Genomic DNA, 24,372 nt, shown 5'->3' on the forward strand with positions numbered 1-24,372 from the left:
CTCGCCCCCATCGACCCGGAACTCCAGCCCTATGGGGCGGTGCCCTCTAGGTCCCGCCTTCCGCCTCCTCTCCGCCTATAGGCGGGCCTGCCGCGAGGGGTGCGCGGGATTCCGCCTCCCTCGACCTACGGGAAGACGACCAGCCTTCACTTTGAGTGTGACTGAAGGTTTGGCAGGCGAGGCGCCGCTACGGCACCGCGGCTCCTGGATCGCGGTTCAAGTGTGCAGCAGTGCATCGGGGGGTTTCTCTGCAGTCGACGAGACCAACGCTGGTCCCCACGGCTATGGCTGCACCGTCAGTCACTCTCGGCATCGACCTGGGCACCACGTCTGTGAAGGCGGCCGTGCTGGAGGCCGCGCCCGACGACCCGACGGGGTTCGTGGTACTGGCCAGCTGTGTCCGGGCAGCGCGGGCCGATGTGGCGGCCCAGAACGCGGCGGCCGGGCCCCAGGTGAGGCAGTGCCCTGGCTCCACGCCGCCTCCAGGAGCCTCCTGACAACTCTCTTCCTCCTCCGGGAGGCCTCCCTGACACCTCCCGTCCTCAGAGAGGTCTCCCTGACTGCTGCAGTCTGCCTGACCTCCACCTGCCTGCTGCAGGTCCCTCGAGCCCTGAAGGCCTGGCCGCAGGAGCTTTCCTACCTGTTGGCTCCGATCTCCCCACTCTCTGGCCTCCTCGAGGGGCCTTGCTCATGGTGCCCATCCCCGTGCTCTCTACCCTCCACTTTCTGTACCCTGACCCTTGGGGAATTCTTCACCTTGTGTAATTCTCCTCACACCTGCCTGCGTCCTCCAGTTCAGGGTTCAGTTTGTTCCCCAGGGCAGATTTTCGGTTTTCCCCTGGAAATCAGATGCAGAATTAGACCTAACGGGAGCAGAATGTGGACTGAGGAACTCCAACACTTAGTCAGCAAAAGTCAAGCCCCTCCCCAAGTGTCCAAAGGCTGAGACACTTTGGAGGAAAAACAGAGAGAAGGACCCGTAGAAAGACCTTGGAGGAAAGACAGACAGGAGATAGAAAGACATTGAGAGACAAGTCATTAGAAAAAGATCAGATTGATACACTCCGTGGCGGCTTAGTGTCTTGTGAAACCTGCAAGATAGAAATGGAGAATTTTACCACAATGGGCTCAGATGCGAGATGTGGGTTTAGAAAGGCTGTCAATACTCAGAGCTGGAGTCCATTGATTCCCTGAAAAAAGTAGCTCTATGTTTAGTTAATTGACAATAGAAATTAATATCAAGGAACTTTGAGTAACCTTTTTTTCTGGATCTCAGCTTGTTCTTCTCCGGGTTGAGATAGGTGGCCTCTGTAGCCCCTTCTAGCCACAGACCTCCATTTTCTGAGCCAAACACCGCTCCCGGGAGCTTTGCTTTTCCCAAGCTCTTGCCACATACCTGGACTCGGTTATTTAGGGTTCAGAGTCCATCTTGCTCAGAAGCATTTCAGAAGATTAAGATTTCAGGAACACTTTGCATTTTCATAGAGGCTTTCAAAATTAGTTTGGTTGGGGCATCAGGGCATTTCAGAATGAGTATTTCACTTCGTGAACTGTGAGATGGAGGCAAAGTCAGCTCTGGGCCTGTGGGCATGGGCAGCAGAGCCAGGATTACAGGCAATGGGCGTAAGCAGGGCCACTTCTTGAAGACTGCTTTCCCCGCTTGCCCCAGCGTTCAGCAGGACCATCTGTGCTTATAGGCTCTGCGCCAGACCTGTCTAATGGGGGTTGGGGAGGCCAGTACCTGCCCCCCTTGCAGACCCCATATGTGCTGTGCTCTGGGACAAACAGCATTCCTACGATTTCATCTACAGCAGGATTTCTCAACCTTGGCACTGTTGGTTTTTTTGAGCTGGATGATTCTTTGTGGTAGGGAGCTGTCCTGTGCCTTGTAAAACGTTTAGCAGCATCCCTGGCCTCTAACCCATCACATGCCAGTAGAATCCTCCTCCCCAATTGTGACACCCCGAAATAGTTTCATATTGCCAAATGTCCCCTAGGAGACAGAAAGCACTGGGGTGAGAACCACTGATCTGGAGGGCTCTGTTCTTTCCTCATGACCATACTTCTCAGTCTTTAGAAGTATTGTGCACACCATGGTCAAGCTTGGCAACTATGCGGAAAGTCAGGCTTTTAGGTATTTGCAACTGAGGTTTTTGAGGGAAGCTTTGTGACCCTTTGTGAGGTATTTTTTCTCTCTAGGCCTCAGTTTCCTCATCTGTAAAAAGGGGTGTGAAGGAGGAGGGTAGACTGAGTTTCTCAGTTATATTTTCAAATCTAGATTCAAGGATTTGATCTTGATGTAGACCAACTGATGATCTGAACCAAGGAATGGGACAGCGCCTTTCCTGTTACATTGTGGGTGTACCCGCTGTCTGTCCCCCGTCACACCACTAAAACTTGAGCTGACTGCTGAGCACTGACTGTCTCCTTGTCTTCACTGCCACCTGACCTCTTTTCCTCCTCCACTGTCCCCGCCCACACAACTCACCTACCCTGGGCCCATTTTAAAATGCAGTGCCTCTGTCCTGGGTTGATGCACCATCGAATTGCCATGTGCGAACTCTTTAACCCAGCACTGTCCAAGAGAAATTCGAGCCACGAATGTGAGCCACACCTGTAATTTCCAATTTCCGGCAGTCATATTTTTAAAAAAATAAAAAAATAACAGGTGAAATGAATTTTTTTATTGAATTTGTTGTGACAGTGGTTCATAAAGTTATATCTATAGGTTTCAGGTGTACAATTCTGTAATCTGTCATCTGTATGTTGTATTGTGTGTTCACCACCCCAAGTCAGGTTGCCTACCATCACCATTTATCTCCCTCTGTACCCTCTTCTGCCTCCCCCCCTCAACTCCTGAAATGAATTTTAACTGCATATTTTATTTAACCCAATGTTCCCAACACAGAATCATTCCAATATATAATACTTAATAAAAAATTATTAATGACATTGTGCTTTCTATTTTTTTGTCCCCACACTAACTCTGAAATCTGGTCTGTATTTTACATTGACAGCACATTTCAATTCAGGTTAGCCACATGTGGCTAATGACTGTCATGTTGGACAGTGCAGGTCTAAATGCCCTTCCTGATTCCTCCTTCCCCCGCTGTCGTCTTTCTTTCCTCCTCGGGGAATCCCGCACAGCCGTGCACCTCCTCCTCGCCTGTCTGTCATTGCCCGGTCAGCTCTGCTGTAGTCTCCCATGTATATGAAGAATCTTGTTAGGATCTGGGCTGGCCTCCTCAGGAAGCTGCTTTGTGCTCTCTTTCTCTCCCCTCCCTCCCCATTCTGCCCCGTCCTGCTCCTCTGTTCATGCTCGTTAGGAGCCAAGAATCGCCTCTGACTGAGGCCAGGAGGCTGACATGGGGCAAGTGAGGGGTTCCAAGGAGGGGAGGTTGCCCTGTCCCCTGGAGGGAAGCAAGGGGCCCGAGGGCTCCGACTTCAGACGCTTTTCCAAGACCATAAGCTTTTTCAGTTCCCCAAGGAACAGACTATAAATTTATTAAGAGCTGAGTCACATTTCTCTTGTGAATTTTCCATGGGTTCTTCTAGGTATTAAATATAAATTTATTTTGTCCTTGAAGTAATTTTTAAGTGGCAGGAAGATTTTATGTTGGTTGAAATCAAAGTAAGTATTCCATTTATTAAATTCAGAACGCTAGTTTGTACTTCAGCTTTTAAACTTATCTTATAAAGCTTATTCCATTATAAGTCCAACATTTAATCACTACTTTTGAAGGGCTTTGAATAATACTTAATCCCATTTTGGTTAATTAAATACCTTAGATGTTTTAAACTGCAGTTACACATTTCTTTTCCAGGCACTGCAGTTGTCTCACCTAAATCTTTTCAGAGTACTTAAATAATTCTTAAAAATCTAATAAATTACATGTATACCTATGCAAACCTTTAATGCTCTTACGTTTTAAATCCTTTATATAGTGAGATTTGAACTTGTAATCACAAATTTAGATCACTCTTTCACACTTCACTTTTTATCTTATTTTTCAATTTTGCATTTAAAAAAAGATTTTATTTTACTTATTTTTAACGAGGGGGAAGGGAGGGAGAAAGAGTGGGAGAGAAATAGTGATGTGAGAGGGAAACATCCATGGTCTGCCTCTCGCATGAGCTCTGACCGGTGAGTGAACCCACAATCCAGGCATATGCCCTGACAAGGAACTCAACCCCTAACCTTTCACTTTGCAAGATGACGCCCAACCAACTGAGCCATACCAGCCAGGGCTCAATTTTACATTTTAAGTTCGAGTTACAAAGGTAACCTATGCCAAATTCTCTTAAACATAAATTTACTTAAAATACCAAATACCCAAAGATTTCTTAAGCACAAATATAGGGGTGAGCAAAAACAGGTTTTCAGTTCATATGGAAAATAATACAATAATTAATAAATAATAATACAAGAATAAAGTTTCACATACAACTGTAAGCCTACTTTTGCCTACCCCCCTGTATTAATTAATCACATAGGTATGATTTTTAAAAATATTTATTTATTCAGTTCTTGATCTTTCCACTTTGAAATTTACTTATTCAATGTGGGTTGCTTTCCCAAGTGCATATTTCACAGTGGCCTCCTTAGCTTATTGAGACTACTGATTAGGCCATCTACTGGGATGGGATGGGATTCAAGAGTTCTTTTGTTCTAATCTTAAGAGGGACTTCATAATTTAAAGAAGAGGTGGTCACAGAACCCACATTTCTTATGTTTGAGTCACATTGTTGCCTATTTTGGAAGTTTGGACCTCCCACCCATTTGAATATACAGCTCAATTGGATATAGCATTTCTTTAGCTCTGATATGGAAATGCATTTTCCCATCTGACTTCAAAGACCCTTGAGCTTTTCCAAATCCTGCATTCTTTTCATATTCTTGTCTCACGCAACCATTAGACTCATATTAATATGCTGTTTGATTACATTCTGCCTATTTCTCATGACTTTTGTCCCTCAAGGTTAATCTGCCTAGAGAGATCTTCAAGGAGGCAGCAAGTTAGGAAAAGGTGGTCCTCACTTGAATTTTTTCCACCCCCCCAAAATCACTTTACATTATCAGTTTCTCTGTGTGGCTGCTAGTATTGCCCAGCTAATCTTCTGAAAACATTGCTCTGATGATGACACTCTCCCATTCAGAAAGCCCTAGGGGCCCCGCATTACCTTTGGGGAGAGCCCCGACCTTGGGTGTGAGGCCTACGGATTGGGCCCCAGCCTCTCCCCTTGCATAGCCCATCCCCCGGCTCTGTACCCAGGTGTCCCTGCCTTCCTCTGTGCCTGCCTTCCTTAGGTGGGTTATTGTTTCCAAGTCCAGGGCCTGGCCCTCAGGGCACTCAGGGCAGGATCCTCCCTGCTGTGTTTCATCCTTCTAACCCAACACTCTGTGCCTTGAGAAAGACCCTTATTTTATTCTCCTGACAGCATGGTCTGTTTTGTGCTTTCCTGTCCTCCCTGCTAGACTGTAACTTCTTGTAGGGCAGGGACAGAGCTGTCCTCAGCTCACACTCACCCACAGTGGAAAGCAGGGCTCGAGCCATTTGCCAAACCTAATCTGCAGCAGTGCCTCCTCTGAGGAAGTGGAGCCTTGCCCATTACGTCCGCTCCAAGCCCTGAGGGAGGTGGGCTCACATCTCTTCCCTGAGGCCAGTCAGCGCCTGACCCTGGCGGAATTAGCCTGGCAGCCACCAGGAAACCCCTGTAGGTTGCCTATGTGTCTTGTTCTGTTTCCAGGCGCGGGAGCAGGATGTGAGTAGGATCATCCAAGCCCTCAACGAGTGCCTTGCTGCCCTTCCCCGGCAGCAGCTCCGGAAAGTCTGCGGCATCGGAGTGTCAGGACAGATGCATGGCGTCCTGTTTTGGAAGACAGGCCAAGGTATGCTGGGCTCCGGGGAAGAGCACATGCTGCTAACAGTCACAGTTGCATGATAAAAGTGCTCCCACAGGCTGCCCGAGAGCCCGGTTACCCGCCTCGGGGAGGCAGGGACCCGTGCTGCCTCGCTTTTTGTGTGTGTCCTGTTTTGTACACGTGTGTTACTGAATCAGTGAGCTATCCATTCATACACCTTCCTGCTCCAAACCCTTGGAATGGGAGAGGGAGAAGGGTGAGTTCTGTGGTTCTCTGTAGGATTCCGTGGAATGGACTTTCCATAGCCTTCTCTCTGTGTGTCAGTGTCTCAGAGCATCACTGCCGGCAACTGAGAGGTCGTGCAGCTGTGGAGATGCCCAGGCACAGAGGAAGCCAGCTCTTCTGAATTTGCACATAATTTTGTTGTTGAACATAATTGCAGATATTTGTGATTTTTAAATTCCAGGGTGTGTCCTTTTTATGGGCTCAGTTGTTAGCTAAGCATTATTTCGTTGGTCATCTTCTATCAGGAGGCCTGCCATAGTGCAAAGGTGGATGACCCGTTCTGTTTGGCCTCCAGGAGGAAAATTAAGCCAGTAAAATAGCAATGAGCAATTTACATGCAAGGTGCTGGGCAAAAGATATTACCTGCATGATCTCATCAAAGTTTCCCAACACCCTATGACGTAGGTTGCATTACTGCTGCCACTGTGCAGATGAAAAGTTTAGATTCGGAGAAATTAGAATAATATGCTTGGGTCACATGACGGCAAGTGGCGACTCCAGCTTTTGAACCGAGGTCTGTCTGGGTACAGACGCCAAGCTTTTAAAGACCTCTGGGAGGACTGGAGCTACTGCAGGACACGGCAGCTTAGTGAAGGGAGGAACTTTCCAACAGCATGTCCCAGCAAGGCTCAGACTCCCAAGGAAAGCTGAGTGCTCCCTGTTACGGCAAACATTGAAAATATTTAAAAAAAATATATATATATATTTATTCTCACTTGGGGCCATGCTCATTGATTATAGAGAGCAGGGAAGGGAGGGGGAGAGAGAGAGAAAATTTGATTGGTTGCTTTTTGTACGCACCTTGATTGGGACTGAACCCACAATTGTTCAGTTTATGGGACAATGCTCCAGTGAACTGAGCCACGCTGGCCTGGGTGAAAATATTTTTTTAATTATAAAAAATTCTATATTGATGTAAAAGTAGGGAGAATAGTATTATGAACCGACACACACCCATCATGCAGCTTCAAAAATACCAACATTTTACTGCAGGTATTTTAAGCAGAGGATGGGTGGCTACTTTGGGGGGCTGCAGTTAAGGGGACCTGTGCATTGCATTTACCCCTTCCTGCCTGGAGAACCAGCGATTCTGGATCCTCTGGGCCAAGTGAGTGGCGACTTGCCTCTGAGCAGCATGACTGGTGTCTAGCGTGGCATCCTTTGATCAGTCCCCGGGATGGGCTGGGCACCGGGAGAAGCCAGTGCAGGCGCCCTCCTTCCTACCCGCACTCTTGTCTGCCTGTTGTCAGGCCAGCGGAGTCCACAGGAGCAGCTTGGCTCCCATCCATAGCAGGAGCAGAGGCCGATTACGGTGTTAGAGCTGACCTCTCAGAGGGAGTCTAGGTTGTAAAAGCTTTTTAAACTCCTTAATTTTGCATTAACGAGAATAAATGTCCTTTTAATACTAAAAACCTTCCCAAAGAGAACAGCAGAGATCTAATGACTGTGGTCTGGTCGTACGCCTTCCTTTTTGCCTGTCTCCTGGACTTTGTAACAACCACACAAGCCATCGCTCTCGTTGGAGAGAGCTGCTTAATATTTCATCGAGCAAGCCCACATGCCTTTTTGTCTTGTTTTCTGTTTCTGGGAAGGAGGAAAGCCACTGTTTGACGATGATGGTACTTGCTTAGCAAACTTAGGTAAAATCAATTTGGGATCAGGTCGTTCTACTTTTAATGGTGGAGGTAATTCAGTTTGGGTTTAGTACGTACGATATATAAGGCTCTGTGCTGGGCCCCGAGGGAGACATAGAAAGGAATGGATGGAGCCCTCACCTTCCAGGGCACACTCGAGGCTGTCAACATAGATGGGGACCAGTAACCCGAGCGGAGAGCTAAGTGCTTCCATTAGGGCACAGGTGAGGCAGTTGGAGGAGAGGCAAGGGGGTGACTTAGTGTCCCCTGAGAGGCCTGTGGTTACACCTGTTTCAAAACACCATTTTAGGCTCAGTAATAGCAGGAAAAGCAGGGGTTGGGGTGTGGGATCATAAAACCAAGCTGAAAGGCAAGTAGCCGACGGGGAGGAAGGATTTGCTAGTTTCTAGTAGACAAAATGAATATGGGTACAGATAAAGAAATAATAATGAAGAAAGGACAGATGCCCCTGTGGAAAAATGGGCAAAGGTTAAGGAAGGCAGTTCCTAGAAGATGAAATACAAATGGCTCAAAAGCATATGAAAAGGTGCTCAATGTCATGAGTAATTAGGGAAGCTCAGCTGAAAACAATGAGAAATCATTTTCTACCCACTGGATGATAAGAAATTAAAGTTTGATTATGTCAAGAGTTGGCAAAGGGGTGGAAAATTGGTTCTTTGAAATAACTCTGTGGGGAGTGTCAATCAGCAGAGCCGATTTGGAGGGTGATTTGGCAGAGCCTATGAAAAGCAAGAAAGCTGCTACTAAAAGGAAAAAGAAGTAAGATAGCTGCTGTGACTCAACATTGCTACTACTTGGAGTCTGTTCAGGAAAAGTACTTTAACACATGGGTGCATAAGGAGGTATAATCATGGTTGTTCACCGCATCCCGTTTATAGTAGTGAAAACTGTGACATTGAATCCTAGGGTAACGTTAAATAAACATTCGCATGCCCACGCTGTAGAATGACATAGAGTAGTTTAAAAGAACAAGGTACATTCATGTATACTGACAATAAAAGAACGCCAGAACACATTGCTGGATGATAAAAAGAAACCCTAGAAACATAAATACAATATACTACTATTTTTTAAATAGACAAAACCAAAATAGAACAAAACCCAGCTGAAGCCAACCAAACCAAATAAAATCTGTATGAGTGCAAACGCTTTGGATGTTTACCCAGCAAGTGCTGACAGCGGCAGGGAGGGAGCTGGGGCTCCTGTGGGAAATTGTTGAGCTGGCCTTTTGCTCTGTCTGTGATTTTTGAACATTTAAAAATAAGAATGCGTTCACTTATCACGTATATAATTAAAAAATTAAAATATCAATTCTTTACCAAAAAAAAAGAGCAAGAAAGAAAAAACAGAGGAATAGGTTTCTGTCAGGCCAGATTCTGAAACAGGCTACTTGCGTCAAATCCTGGTTCTACCACTTTGGTGACCATTGGCAAAAAAAATTCTTAACTTCTCTGTTCTTCATTTTTCTTATGTATAAAACAGGAATAATGATCACATCTATGTTATAAGGCTATTATGTAGATTAAATAAATTAGTATTTTGCCTTGGCCAGGTGGCTCAGTTGGTTGGAGCATACTCTTATACACCAAAAGTTTATGGGTTCGATCCCCTGTCGGGGCATGTATGGGAGGCAGCTGATCTTTGTTTCTTTCTCACGTTGATGTTTCTCTCTCTCCCTCCCTTCCTTTTTAAAATTAATGAACATATCCTCAGGTGAGGATTAAAAACAGTTAATATTTTTAAAGTGCTTTGAATAATACCAGGTACATGATAAGAACTCCATGTTTGTTTTGTGATACAAAGAACTAAAGTGATAATCTAAAAATTAAAAAAATCAGAATAATTTTGGAAGCAGATAAAGAGGTTGAAGAAAAGCTGCAGAGATCCAGTGTTAGGGATGGGATAAGAACCCCAGATTTAGGTTTAGGTAGAAATGTAGTTGTGGGGTAGACCACTCCGAGGAGGAAACATCCTCCTCCCCCAGGAGAAGCACAGTATGCGTCTCTAGCAAGCCTCCCTGGTCTTCTGGGTGCTGCCAGGGATGCTCACCAGAGACTGACAAGATCCCTCAGAGCGTTTGCCTGGCTGTTGCGTTTATCTGTAACGCATGTCCCCGTATATTCCTGTGGCTCACTCCCTTACTTCTTTCAGGCCTCTCCTCACATGTCACTTCAGAGAGGACTTCCTTAATCGCTCTCCCCTTACCCTGTTGTATATTTCTTCATAGCAACTGAAAGTATCTAGTATTATGTATTTTCTCACCTGTGTTCTATAGTGCTAGCATATAAGCTTCATGAAGGCAGTGACTTTTCCTTGTTCACCACTATAATCTCGGGGACTAGGACCCATGCCCAATACATATTAGATACTCAATAAATGAAGAATTCAGCCCTGGCTGGTGTTGCTCAGTGGACTGAGTGCCGGCCTATGAACCAAAGGGTAGCTGGTTCAATTCCCAATCAGGGTACATGCCTGGGTTGTAGGCCAGGTCCCCAGTTGGGGGCATGCAAGAGGCAACCACATATTGATGTTTCTCTCACTCTCTCTCTCCCTTCCCCTCTCTCTAAAAATAAATAAATAAAATCTTTAAAAAAAAAAGCAATAATCACACATGTATGAGAGAATGAATGGATGCCTCATGGCCTGAGGGGCAGTTAAATCTCTTTCTTTGGTTCTTGATGAGCAGACTGATAGAAAAATGTAATGGCCTTGGCTCCCAAATTGGGGGGTCTGAGCTCAGACCCAGCCGTGAAACACCTCTGTGTACGGCTTTGCCCTGCTTTGCTTCAAGGCAGCCTGTTCTGCAGTGGAGGCCAGTCTCCTTTCCATCCATTAGATTTGGAGTTTTCTTGATTGCTGATGACTTTTCTTGCCTGTCAACCTTCTTTTCCCACTCTGCTGCAGTAGTTGTATTTACACTGCATGGAAGTATGAGAAAAGAGAACAAAAGATATGTAATGGGGTATGGTCTCCTTCTCAAAGGCTGCTAGAGTTGAGAAGGTAAAAGTTTATCATCATCATTATCATTGTCACTAACATAAATTGGGCATTTACTTTGTCTCAGGTACTGTTCAAAGTGCTTTACATGTGTTAACTCATTTAATACATACAACCCTACATACACAGTACACACAGCACACAGCCCTTACCCTAACTCTAACCCTTCCCTTTGCTACAGGTCAGACAGTAAAGTCTACACGTGGGCGGGAAGAGCCACCAGAATCCAGGAACCATAGTGATAATCTGCCTCTGGGCTTCCAGCTGCCATTGCCACCAAAATGCAGAACTAGCTTGGCTGCAGGCTCTCGCTCCCAGGATGGGTTTCAGAGGAGCCATAAGAGAAAATCAGCGTGGTGGTTTGGGTTTGGGGCAGGAGGCAGCCAGCCCAACCTGTGGAAGGATAAAGTAGGAGGGGGAGCTGCTGATCCCCTGGCTTGCCATGACTTTGGGACAGGCAGTCCCTGTCCCCATACCCACAGGAACTCAGGTATCTTCAGGAATAAAATCAAGGCACTGGACAAAAACCGGTATCCCTGCCCAAATCCCAGGGCTGGTGAGTCACAGTCTAAGGATCCTCACTCACAACCTCGTTCCTTCCTGGGGGGCGGAGGGGAAGCCCTGACCTGAGGAGATATTTTTCAGCGTGGGAACTACCAGCTGTGGACCCATGTTCCGCAGCCGCTCGGGGCTGACCGGGACTGAGGTCTGGCCCATTTCCGTTGCCTGACAGAGCAGCCAGTACTCCTAGGACGAAATGAGCTCATGGGTCAGGACAAGGAGACGTTCGAAGGGCAAGACTGTTCCACAAGGAAAACATGAGAAGCAGGACCATTAGAATGGACTAAGAATTTAAAATTGGGTTGACATAATACTAAAAGGAGGGTATTAGCAAGGAAATAATAAGAAGAAAACATAAAAAGAACCAAGCAGAAATATTAGGTATGAAAAATATAATAGTTGAGGAAAAGAATGTAATAGATGGGAGTAGTAACATTGATTGAACTCCAGAGCAGATAGAGAAGGAAAGATCAGACTGAGGAAATCTCTCAGGAGGGAAAAAGAAAGAACAAAGGAGTAGGAAATACTAAGGAAAAGCTGAGAGACATTGAAGATTCAGAAGCACTAGCATCTGAATAATAGGCGACCCAGAAAGGGAAAAATAAAAGTGGCAAGGAGGAGATATTTGAAGAATGGAGAGAAATTTCCCATAATTGACAAAATCAGATGTAATGCCCCAGACTGACAGGGCCCATAAAATGTCTAAGAGGAGAGAGAAGAAAAACCCCAGGTAGAACTATGATAGTGAACTTTTAAGGATTTCAAAGGCAAAGAGAAAATTTTGAAAGCTCATAGAGTAAAAGATCAGGTCCCATATAAAAGAATTAGAAGCAGATTGCAATTAATTTTTTCCCCAACATCAATATTTTATGTAAAATGGCAATGGAATACTGTTTTTGTTATTGCTACAAAATGAACTACTTCCCAACTCAGTGATTTAAAACAGCAACTATTTTATCATATCTTCTAAATATTGTGCAGGGCTCAGCTGACTGGCTGCTCTGCACTGGAGCTGAATGGACTGGTCTGGAGGGTTTGGGGTAGTTCTCAACGCCTGGTGCCCTGGTGGGGAAGGCTGGAAGGCTGGGTGCAGCAGGGGATGGTTTGCCGGATGCTTGCATGTGGCTTCTACTTAGTCTGTCCAGCACCATGGCCTCAGGGTAGCGGGACTTACATGGCAGCGGGCTGCCCCTGGGTGAGCGCTCCGGGGTGCTCTGGTGGGAGCTGCAAGGCTTCCGATAGCTGGCCTTGGGAGTCCTAGGACGTCACTCCTGCCACAGTTGTCTCAGTCAAGCAAGTCATCAGGGCCCGCTCAGGTTCCAGGAAAGAAGATTAGATTCTACCTCCTAATGGGAGGAGTAGCAAGGAATTTGTGGCAATCTACCACAGATCTACAAATAGTGTTCTCAAGAAATGAAGAAAAGGAACTTAGAACCTAGAATTTTTTTTTAAATTTTAATTATTTATTTTTTGAGAGGGGGAAGGGAGGGAGAACAGGAGAGAAACATCAATGTGAGAGAGAGACACCCATCAGTTGCCTCTCATACATGCCCTGACTGGGGACTGGACTCACGACTGGCCCTGACCAGGGATCAAACCGGTGACCTTTCGCTTTGCGGGACAATGCCCAAGCGAGCCACATCACTCAGGGCACGAATCTGAATTTTACTAAATCATCCTTACATTCTTGGGTGCCACAATCTGAACCAAAAAGACTGGCAGAAACTTCCCAGGGCACCAAACTGTGTCTCAAAGTGATGCCACGGCTACCAGCTTCCCTAACAGGCTAGCTTTCCTCTCCTCTTTGCTGCTGTCATGAGGGAGCTTCACCTGACAGCCCAGCAAGTGTCCCCAACCTTCCAACTGTCGTTCAAATATGAGGATATGAAAAAACACTCGGAGACAATAGGCCTGCAGACACTTTTCCACAAAAAGACTGGAAAGTTCTGGGTGAACTATTTCAATAAAAGCAGAGGAAAAAAGAAATGCAGAACTTGTTTTAAGAAATAAGATGGCCAGATTCTTTAGTAAAGTTTGATGTCTCAACATCAATTAACTAAGACCAAAGGAAAAGAGAAAATATATCCATAATCATCCAGAAGCAAGTTTAGAGAACATCATTATGATGTTATGACGAGGGTTGGAAGGACAAGGGTTAGGGGACTTGAGAGTGTGCCATGCTTCTTCTCTAAGTGGAGGGTGGGGGGTCGGACTATGTCAGATTTAAACAATGAATGAAAAGAAACATAGAAGAAGTGGGACAAATGGAGGGAGGGAGGGAGGGGCTTGCCCAGGGCCCCAGGCTGCTGTGGTGGAGCCAGGTGCTCGGATCACAGAACCCGTGTGTATGAGGGAAGCACCATCGCGGGTGGCGATGAGGTCTGTGCTGGAACCTCGCCAGCAGGGCAGCCTCAAGGACATGGTCTTGCTGGGGAGTTGCTCTTTTCTCTGATTTTGTTAATCTCCTTTGTTCCAGGCTGTGAATGGACAGAGGGAGGGGCTGCCCCTGTGTTCGAGCCCAGAGCTGTGAGCCACCTGGTCACCTGGCAGGATGGCCGATGCAGCAGCGGCTTCCTGGCTTCTCTGCCCCAGCCAGAGTCCCACCTCAGTGTGGCCACAGGGTTTGGCTGTGCAACCATCTTCTGGCTTTTGAAAAATAGGTACATACATCTGTTCTTGGAATTGGGTGCTCTATTACCAGGGAATAAGAGTGGCCAGGGGCTGTACCTCTAGCTTGTCAGCATCACTTCCCATGCTACATTGTCGCTCAGTGAGTGTCACCCGGCACAGGGTGTGGTCACAAGGCCTAGACTTGGTCTAGAGCATCCTTCATTTCCCAGAGGGCTGTCTCTTGGTTATCTTAGTCTAACCCAGAGGGGGAAAGAAGGGGCTAGAGATGACAAGGGACTTGCCGAGGGCCATGTGGTAAGTTCATGGTGGGGTCAGAGCTGCTGAGAACGGCTGATGTCTTACTTTCTGAGGCAGGGTGAGTCCTCCCCTGAGTCCCATCCCCTAAGGCAGCTTTGCTTGGAGCAGCTGGGAGGGCCACACCTCAGGAGGTCCATCTGGGAGAGCCATACATTTGGAGTCCTGACTGCCACCCAGCTCTGCCACGTTTGGTCCACACGGCCATAGCTTGGTGCAGCACATGCTTTAAGTCACCGTTAGACCACGCTGAATTGTTTTTGGTGTGAAAAACAGCCCAGAGTTCCTGGAGTCCTACGATGCAGCTGGCACCATCCATGACTACGTGGTTGCCATGCTGTGCGGCTTGCCAAGACCCGTGATGTCTGACCAGAATGCTGCTAGCTGGGGTTATTTCAACACCCAGAGCCAGCGCTGGAACTTGGAGGTGTGAGTATCACCTTGCAGGTGGCTCCAGCGCAATGGCAGCGTCTTGGAGCGAGGGCTTCCTTGGGAATAGCGGGGGATTCTAAGGGGCCAGGAATCAGGTTCCAGTGGCCCCCAGCCCGTTCCGGTCCCTGGGCACTGGTGGCAAGTAGCGGGGGTACCACCTCTCACGCCATGCTGTCCTGCTCCTCCACAGCCACCCTGACCTGGGGTGGGCTCCCCAGTTCTCTGTGACCCAGCCCAGCCTGTCGATTTCAAAGAACAGCTTTTACTCTATGATATGTTTTAAAACACGATTAAGAAATGGAAGTAGTAGGTATGAGGGATGCCTTGTAAGTTCTGTTTAAATAATCATTTGCCTTTTCAGGTCCAGACGTCCAGTGCCCTATAAGTTCACTTCCTTCAGGGCCCCAATTCTGAGCTCTGTAATAAAACAAAAAGCACCCGGTAGTTCAGGTAAAGGACTTTCTAGCATGTTTTAGAAAGTTGACAGCCCCATGTTCACTAACACCGAGTGATGAACGCATTTGTATTCAGGAGATGACTGCTGGGCTTGCCTGTGGTTTGGTCCGTGCTAACCAATGGTGACTTTGCACTGAAACTCCCTTTGCAGGGTATTTATTTGTGTTCCCTTCAGGCCTAGGGCCTATGCCAATGCTATTGGGCTCTTATCTAAATCTTACCGATCATCTCTGCTTAAATGGGTTGTTTTCTTCCCCTGAAGGCCAACCTCAAGCTTTTGAAAGCCAGTGTTCACTCTTTTAAAAATCCCAGCTTACTTCTCATGGTTTTAAAAAGCCAGAGAGGCCTCTGTGAAAACACTGGCTTCTACCGTCCCTTCTCCTACTTGTATCCTGTAGTGCTTTCCTTTGTTGTTTCCTGGAAACAGCAAAAACCAGGAAACCAAGCCCTGGGTCAATACACTGTCTACTTCCGGTTTGCAGACTGAGGGCCTCCGGCTTTCCCGTCCACTTGCTCCCTGACATCGCCGAGCCCGCCAGTGTGGCGGGCAGAACTTCCCATGCGTGGTTTGAAATCCCAAAGGGGACACAGGTGGGCGTGGCCTTAGGCGATTTACAGGCCTCCGTCTTTTCCTGTATGGCCCACAAGACTGATGCAGGTAAGTCTTTCATTCTCTCCTCAGACTTCTAACTCTGTGCAGTGGTCTGAGAGGCACACATACCCGGCAGCCTCAGCACCCTCCCCATTGTTGTTTTGTAAATGTGAACATCACCCCCCTCCCTACAGCTGAAGCCCCTTCCAGCCCAGCGGGGCCAGCTGTCCCTGACCAATCTGTGCCTTTCCCTCTCAAGGGCCGGGTTGGGGAAGTGACTCTGTCCAGTTGGCTGGTTTCTCTGTAACTCCATGACCAATAAAACAAATGAGTAGATTAGGGTTTTTGTTATCATGTCTTTGTCAATGCAAGTTTTGTCCCATCTGATTAAAAGTCTAAAGTCTAGAGTCTTTTCTGTATTTGGTGTAAGAGAGTCACAGAGAGGCAGAGGCAGCGGTGCAGAGCAGGGGCTGGCAAACTTCTTCTGCAAAGAGCCAGATTGTAAATAGTTGAGGCTTTGTGGGCCAAACAGTTTCTGTCATAACTAACTCTGCTGTGTTCCATTAAAGCTATTTATAGACACTGAGATGTGAATTTCATATACTTTTCATATTTCATGAAATATATTCATCTCCTTTTGACTTCTTTTCAACCATTTGGAAATGTAAGAACATGCTACTGGGATTGTAAAATAGTGCAGCCCCTTTTGAAAAGAGCCCGGCAGTTCCTCAAAAGTTAAACAGGGTGTTACCATATGTCCCAGCAAGTGCGCTCCCAAATGTACGCCCAAGGGAACTGAAAACACATGTTCACACGGAAACTTGTGCATGAACGTCGCTAGCAGCAGTGTCCTAGCAGCGCGGTAGTCAACAAGTAGAAACAACCAAAATGCCCATCAGCTGATGAAGGGATTAAAAAAAATGTGGTATATCCACAGACCTAAAATGACACAACATATGAGTGAAAGTGAAAGAAATGAAAAGAAGCATGCCACAAAAGGCCACATGTCGTATGATTCTATTTCTATGAAATGTCCAGAATAGACAACTCCACAGAGACCGGAAGCAGGTTAATGGTTGTCAGGGGCTGGAGGGGAGGGCATGATGGCTAACAGGTGCCGGAGTTCTTTTTGGAGTAATGAAAATGTTCTAAAATTAGATTGTGGTGATAGTTGTATGACTCCATCAGTATTCTAATACCCGTGAGTATTCTGAATTGTATGCTTTAAAGGGGTACATTTTGCGGTGAATTGATGTGAACTACATCTCAATAAAGTTGTTATTACAAAAAAATGTAAAAGCTGTTCTCATCTCCTGGGCCATACCAAAACAGATGGTGTTGCCTGTGGGCTGTCATTTGCCTGCCCCCGGGCGAGGGTAGGATTTGGGCGTGCTGCCCGCGCCGGGTGTGTGCAGGATGCGTGTTTCATTTGGTCCCCGTGGCAGCCTGACTGAGCTAGTCTACTCTGGGGCCCTTCTTTGTTATCCGGGGAACAGAGAATTCATGCTTCTATCCAGGTTCTCTTGGTCATCACATCTTTTTTTCTTCCATCAGTTAGAACTCTTGCAATTTAACCCTGAGTTCAAAAATTCTGACCAGCATTTTCCTCTGTGTAGCAAGTGCATTCCGTTTTTCATTACCTTCTTAAGGAATGATTTCAAATGACTGGTTTTGCTTTGCTTTTGGTGGTAATTCTTGGTAATTCAAGATTAACTGAGTGGAAAAGGTGAAATTCTTTCAATTTTGTTTGCATATGTATGTGATAAAATCATTTAAGATAAAAAAGTTCAAAATCTTCTTTTTCTCCCAGATTTTCAACTAAAATCAATGCTCCAGGAAAACATGCTAAGTTTATTTTGTGACTTTTAACTTTCCCAGGACACCGTCTCTCTCCCTATATCCTTTCATCTCAAGGCGTGAATGCCAGGGAACTGGCCTGGACTTGGAGTCCGGCCCGAGGCCTGGGTTGGAATTACAGCCAGTCTGCCTTTTCCCGTCTGGTGTGACCTTGGGCAGGCCGCTTTCCCCCCTGAGCCCTTGTCATCATCCACAGTGAGGGTGACGAGGCCTTTCTCATGGGGCCGTTGTGAGGCACTGGGGTGGCGCCTGGAAAGGCCTGGCTCTTTTCTCCTACCTGGTGGTTTCCAAATATTAGGCTGCTCCCTCCACAGGGGGCTGGCCTGTATCTGGATGCTAACGTGCTTTGTGTGAGTGAGGGGCTCATCAAATGGGAAGAAGGTGGGGTTTAGGCTCCCTCTTCACTGTGCAGGTGGGAGGCTCTGGTTCCAGATTGGGGCTGCTGGCCTCTGCTCAGCTGTGCCATGTCCACAGGCTAACTAGGTCGGCCCCCATCACTGATGCCTCCACCCGAGGGGAGCGGTGGAGGGCACACTGCTTCTGGTTTACAGTAATGGTAAAAGGCTTGATGTGGCAGAGTAAACGTTACTGGCTTTCTGATGTTGGTTTTTGCTCTCGCTTCTGACCACCCTCCCTGCCCCCAGTAGGTGGGAAAGGTGAATGCTGACCTCAGTTAGTTTGGGCCCCAACAAGTGGAGGAGGACAGGCTTTTGGGTCAGGTCTTGTGAGAAATGGAGAAGAGACTCCTGGGACAGTCTGCAGGCCCTGGCCTTGATCTAGAGGAGGAAATCATCCCCTCTGTGCTGGGTCTGGGAGTTTTCCCCCTGATCGTGGGGGAGGTTAAGAAAGACAACTTGGCCCTGGCGAGGTGGCTCAGTTATCTGGAGCATTGTCCCACAGACCTCAAGGTTGCAGGTTCAATCCCTGGTTAGGGTGCTTATGGGAGGCAACTGATCAATGTTTTTTTTTTACATCAATATTTCTCTCTTTCTCTCTTTCCTCCTCCTTCTCCTCTCTCTGTAAAATCAATAAACATATCTTTGGGTGAGGATTAAAAAACAAAACCAAACCTTAGAAATGAGAAGGAAATAGAGCTCGCCGAAAATGAATGAGACCTCTGCAGGGAATAAAACATTTCAGCTGAAATCGTACTGTCTATAAATAGTTGTCTACTGCTATATAAAAAATTTCCCCAATATTTAGTAGCCTAAAAACATTACACATTTATTTATTTTTTTACTTGTTAAAGATTTTATTTATTTATTTTTAGAGAGAGGGAAAGGGAGGGAGAAAGAGAGGGAGAGAAATATCAATGTGTGGTTGCCTCTCGCACGCCCCCAAATGGGGACCTGGCCCGCAATCCAGGCATGTACCCTGACTGGGAATTGAACTGGTGACCCTTTGGTTCACAGGCTGGTGCCCAATCCACTGAGTCACACCAGCCAGGGCACATCAAACATTATTTCACACATTTTCTTGTGTGTGTGAGTGTGTGCGTGTGCGCGCGCGCGCATGCATGTGCACCTGGGTTTGAAATTTATTTTGTAAACATCTGTGTTTAAAATAGATGAAACAGTTTCTGAGAGTCCAGAATCTGGGTGTGACTGGAGAGACTGACCCATGGTCCCTCATGAGATTGCAGTTAAGCTGTTGGGGGTCTGGGACTACCATCACCTGAAGGCTTGGCCAGGCCTGGACTGTCCACTTCTCAGTCCCCTCATGTGGCTGTTGGCAGGAGGCCTCAGCTCCTTGCCACATGGGGCTCTCCACGGCACGGCCCGTAGCACTACCTGCCTTCCCAGAAGACTTCAGTGCTTTTTGATGACTAGGTCTCCAAAGTCACACACTGTCACTTCTGTTTCATTCTCTCAACAGAAGCAAGGCACTGAGTCTAGCCCACACTCACAGGGAGGGGAGTTAGTCTCTACCTCCTGAAAGAAAGAGCCCCAAAGAATTTTTGGATGAATATTTAAAACTGGCACTCTCTCCCCCTGTCCTGTTGTGACTCGTGACCTCCAAGCCAGCCTTACGGACCTAACCGTTGCTTTCCTTGGACCCTAGTTCTCAACATCAGCACGTCGGTTCAGCTGGCAGCCTCCATGCCTTCAGGATTCCAGCCGGCGCAGACTCCAGACCCTGCAGCCGCAGTCGCCTACTTCCCGTACTTCGACAGGACCTACCTGGCAGTGGCAGCGTCGCTCAATGGGGGCAACGTGCTAGCCACGTTTGTCCACATGCTGGTCCAGTGGATGGCGGACCTAGGTGAGATGTGGCCCACACAGCGGTGTCGTCTCTGCTTGTCCTTTCATTGTGGAGGGTCTTGGCTGTTGAAGCATGTAGATTCCTGTCTCAGGCGCAGCCAGGCTCTAGAACTTCTCTTCCTTCCTTAGCAATCAGAGCTTCTAGCTTTCTTCTCATCTTCTGAGCTGCCGTCACCTACTCTCTTTTTTGAGGGGGCACCTCCTCTCCTAACCTTGACTGTGCAGAATCATGATAGTCTCCCAGTTTTTCCCTGCCCTCCAGGCTTGCTCTTTCTTTCTTTCAAGATTTTATTTATTATTATTATTTTTTTTTTAGGGAGAAGGGAAGGGAAAGAGAGAGGAAGAGAAACATTGACATGAGAGAGAAACATTGATTGGTTGCCTCTTGTACCCACCCAGACTGGGGACGGGACGTGCAACCCCGGCATGTGCCCTGACCAGGAATTGGCCCTGACCAAGAATTGAACTGGTGACCTTTTGCTTTGCATGATGATATCTGACCAATTGGGTTACACAGGTCAAGGCTACTGTCTTACTTTCTTTGTCAGTAAACCCCTGGGTCCCTCGCATTTGAGGTTTTCCTTCTAATGACTACGGACAGCTGAAAATAAAAGGATTAAATGTGAATGAGTTAAAAAAAAAAAAAACCAACTTGTATTTTACAATATATAAAATCCTCACAGCACTTAATTCTCAGGAGTAGTTCCTGACTCCCTTTCTTTGAAGGGACTCCGCAGCTGGGGGGCCTGGGTTTGAATCTCAGTTTTGCCACCTCCTGTGTGCCTTTGGGGAGGTTACTTACCTGCTCTGTGCTTTACTTTCCTCATCTGAAAAGGGGGATCATCCTAGAACCTATCTCAAGGACTGTGAGGAATAAGTGTGTTAATATTGCGAAGCACTTAGAACAATGTCTTACCCACAGTAAGTGTGATATAACGCTTGTTAATTAAGGATAGTGCAATGGGCACAACGCAGGAGAGTGGCCTCTCCTCCCCGCTCTGTCCCTAAGTCATTACGTGGCCTTGGCAAGACCCTTCCCTTCTTTGTTTTCCCAGCTCCAATGTTCTGTGGTTCTAAGCCCGAGGTGTGGACATTTGGTGGCTCACAGCAGTTAATCTCCCCAGTGGATTTGGAAGAGGTGGGGAGGCAAGGGACGCAGAACCAGGGCTGGAAGCCAGACCCCTCGGGCCTGCAGCCAGCATATGCCTTCCCTCGGGTGTTCTCAAGGCCTGTGGGGTGGCCCAAGAGTTTCCTAGCGAGGAAGGACACTTTATTTCAACATTTCCTTAAAAATATTTTTGAATTTTTATTAAGGAAATACAAATACATCATTATTATTTTTAAATTGTAGCTTTTGTTTGTAGTTCAATGGTTTTTCACCTAATGTCCTTTTTCTGTTCCAGGATTCAATCCAGAATACCACATTGCACTTAGGTGTCATATCTCCTTAGTCTCTGTCTTCTATTTGATCAATCTATTTTTCTTTCTTTCACTCCTTCTTCTTTTTTTCCCCATTAGTGGGTGGCTTTACATTTATATTTATTCTTTTAGAAGTTTCCAGCACACCATGTTTCCTGGGGTATGGAGAGAGACTCACTCTTAAGCATCGCTGTGCAGTGTGAATCAGTACAGGTTCCAAGGACAGAATTTCATATCCTTTGACCCAGCAATTTCCCTCCACAGACTCAGTCCTACAGGTGTATATGCTTGTAGACATGTACGGTGGTGCCTTGGTTCATGGACTTAATTTATTCTGGAAAAATGCTCGAGAAGCGATTTGTTCAAAAACAGAATCTTTGTTCTTTGTTACCTGAGAGAGGTGTGGCTGATCAGACAGGTATCAGCACGAAACGGTTGTTGGGTAGAAAATTGAGACCCAAAAGTTTTGGGTTTTGAGACCCAAAGTTTTGTTCGACAACTGAGACTTTTTTTTTTCCATGAACGACTTGGTCAGGAACCAAATTGTTTGAGAACTGAGATTTTTGAGAACTGAGGTTTGACTGTACTAGGTTATCCACCAAGCACCTGGTTTTTCTGATATTTTAGTAGGATTTCTACAGGAAAGACACATATTCATTCAGCAGAGTTTAACCAGAGTCCTGCTCATCAAATTTTGACTATGATATTTAAATTATTTCTCTGTCTCTCTACTTCCTGAGCATGTATAGTTGGGTTTGTACATGTTAAGTGTGGTGATGATGGGACTCCACGGTGACCCTAGGCTGGTGGTTCTTAGCGCGGGCTGCACACTGGAAATACTAGCGGAATTTTAAAAACAATGTTGATGTTCTAGGGCCACCTGCAGAAATGCTGATTATTTGGCCTGGGGTGGGGGTGGAGCCTGAGCATGGCATTTAATAAAGGTGCCTCAGGTGATTCTGATGCCCTCAAGCATTGGTGAGCACTGGTCTAGAACATTCTTCTCAAAAAGTGTGGTCCTCAGGCCAGCAGTACTGGTTTCCACTGGGAGCTGATTGATAACAAACGCAGAATCTCAGGGCCCACTCCAGGCGTGCAGGGGTCCGAAGGTGCATTTTAATAAGATCCCTAAGAGATTCCTATGCACGTTCAGGTGTGAGAAGCACTGGTTTCAACTTCTGCCAGGGGATGGGCTAGACCATGATCAGACCTGTGATCCTGGGACTTCTGTGACACTGCTAATTAGTCTAGTAGCAGCCCTGATGATACTTATTGACCGGAGTATGCATTTTGGCTCCCTAGGCACCAAGGGCCTCATAGCTGTAGGACAGTTAGGGCTCACAGCAACATTTACGTGACCTCTCCCTGAAGTCTGGGCCGGGGTGTGCAGTGAGAGAGTTGGCTGACCTGGCGCAGAGCCTAGCTAGCTGGACCATTTGAGTCCCTGAGCGGGAAGCAGCAGCAATATTGAGAAGGAGCAGTTGGTAGACCTGCGCCTGCCCTCAGGGAATTCTGTACTGTCTCATCCTGCGGCGAGGGGGTGCCTGAGCTCACACGGGTCTTCTCTGTTCCTGGCAGGCCTGGAGGTTGAAGAATCCACTGTGTATTCACGCATGATCCAGGCAGCTGCACAGCAGAGAGACACCTGTCTAACCATCACTCCAACAGTGTTGGGCGAGAGGCATCTGCCAGACCAGCTGGCCTCAGTGACCAGAATCTGCCCCTCCGACCTCTCCCTGGGGCACGTGACCCGGGCCCTGTGCCGAGGCGTTGTTCAGAACCTGCACTCAATGCTTCCCTTTCAGCAGCTCAAGGAGTGGGGCGTGGAGCGGGTGGTCAGCAGTGGGAGTGCGCTGTCCCGGAACGAGGTGCTGAAGGAGGAGGTGCGGACAGCTTTCCCTTTCCCAGTGTCCTTTGGGCAGGATGTGGACGCAGCTGTGGGGGCAGCGCTGGTCATGCTCCAGAGAAACCTCAACTAGAAGGGTTCTTAGTTAGCACACTCTTTGGCCAAAGGACTGTTGCACATTTTGTCTAATTAACATTCCTGACAGGCCCTTGGGGTCACCCTTGTCCTGGACAGCTCTGTGGGCAGCTTTTAAACAATATTTGTTCTCAGGGCACCATCTTGACCAAGAACCTTCCTTCAGGGCACAGTCTAACAACACAGGCAGGAGTCAGCAGGCAGATCCCAAGTTAGAGCCTTCTGAAGGAGACTCACCTGAGAGCGGGTTGCAAATATAAATGTGGGAAGAGAGAAGAGGAACAGTAACCCAGCCTCCTGGTTGGGGCTCACTTGTGATTCACCTGCAGACAAGGAGGAAGTAAATGTGGACTTCAGACACCAAAATGCCTGGTGGCTATGGGCTCCCGAGCAGGAAAAGAAGATTGTCCTCCACCCCACCCCCAGCTTTTGGACTGATTGTCTTTAGTGGTATGAAGCGCTAACTTGCGTCACATGCACTATCAGAAAAGTCCTTCTCGGCCTCGTTAAAGAACTAGTATGAACGATCCATAGACGTGGACAACAGGGTGGGGATTGACTATGGGAGCAGGGCGGGGACAGGGGAGAGCAACAGGGGAAAACTGGGACAACTGTAATAAAACAACAATTAAAAAAAAAGTCCTTTCCTACTGGATTGTACCACATGACCCCTTTCCCAGCCTCATTCTCCCCTGGCCACAGCCGGTTATCTGTGGCAGGGGTGGCCCAAGCACAGTGAAGCAGGCCGGCGGAGGAGATTCAGGGCCCTGTGCTGGCCTTGTTGCCGTGTACTTCCCCCTAAGGAAAGGACGCTGTGCTGGGGCTGCCTTAGAGCCTCACAACACAGCTGGCTGGAAGGCACGGAACCGGGAAGGGAAGTTGGACGGTGTGACCAGCAAGCACGGGTGGATGCTGTGTGGCCCCACAACTGAGGCACGTTGTTCCCGAGAGTCTGACCATGTACCTGCAGGACGCTTTGCTAGGAGTGGGCCTGTGCAGCTGTGTGTTTTTGCCTCTGAGCAGCCTTGCAAGTCTTCCAAGGTGAGGGGTGCACCCAGGCATGCTCCGGCCAGAGAGGTGGGTGGCCA

The 24,372-nt window shown here is 47.3% G+C and overlaps 1 protein-coding gene across 1 annotated transcript; it reads left to right on the forward strand.

Annotated features, from left to right (window-relative positions):
- The first annotated feature begins 159 nt into the window (after positions 1 to 159).
- SHPK (sedoheptulokinase) lies at positions 160 to 23,888 on the forward strand. The gene is made up of 7 exons (XM_054575884.1): positions 160 to 452; positions 5,749 to 5,890; positions 13,838 to 14,021; positions 14,563 to 14,715; positions 15,657 to 15,832; positions 19,685 to 19,885; positions 22,882 to 23,888. The coding sequence occupies exons 1-7, from the start codon at positions 285 to 287 to the stop codon at positions 23,280 to 23,282; spliced, it is 1,425 nt and encodes a 474-aa protein (XP_054431859.1). The 5' UTR covers positions 160 to 284; the 3' UTR covers positions 23,283 to 23,888.
- Positions 23,889 to 24,372: the final 484 nt, after the last annotated feature.

The sequence above is a fragment of the Pteronotus mesoamericanus genome, unplaced genomic scaffold, assembly GCF_021234165.1.
Source record: "Pteronotus mesoamericanus isolate MK-2021 breed Mesoamerican mustached bat unplaced genomic scaffold, CSHL_Meso_final contig_317, whole genome shotgun sequence".
NCBI classification, from domain to species: Eukaryota; Metazoa; Chordata; class Mammalia; order Chiroptera; family Mormoopidae; genus Pteronotus; species Pteronotus mesoamericanus.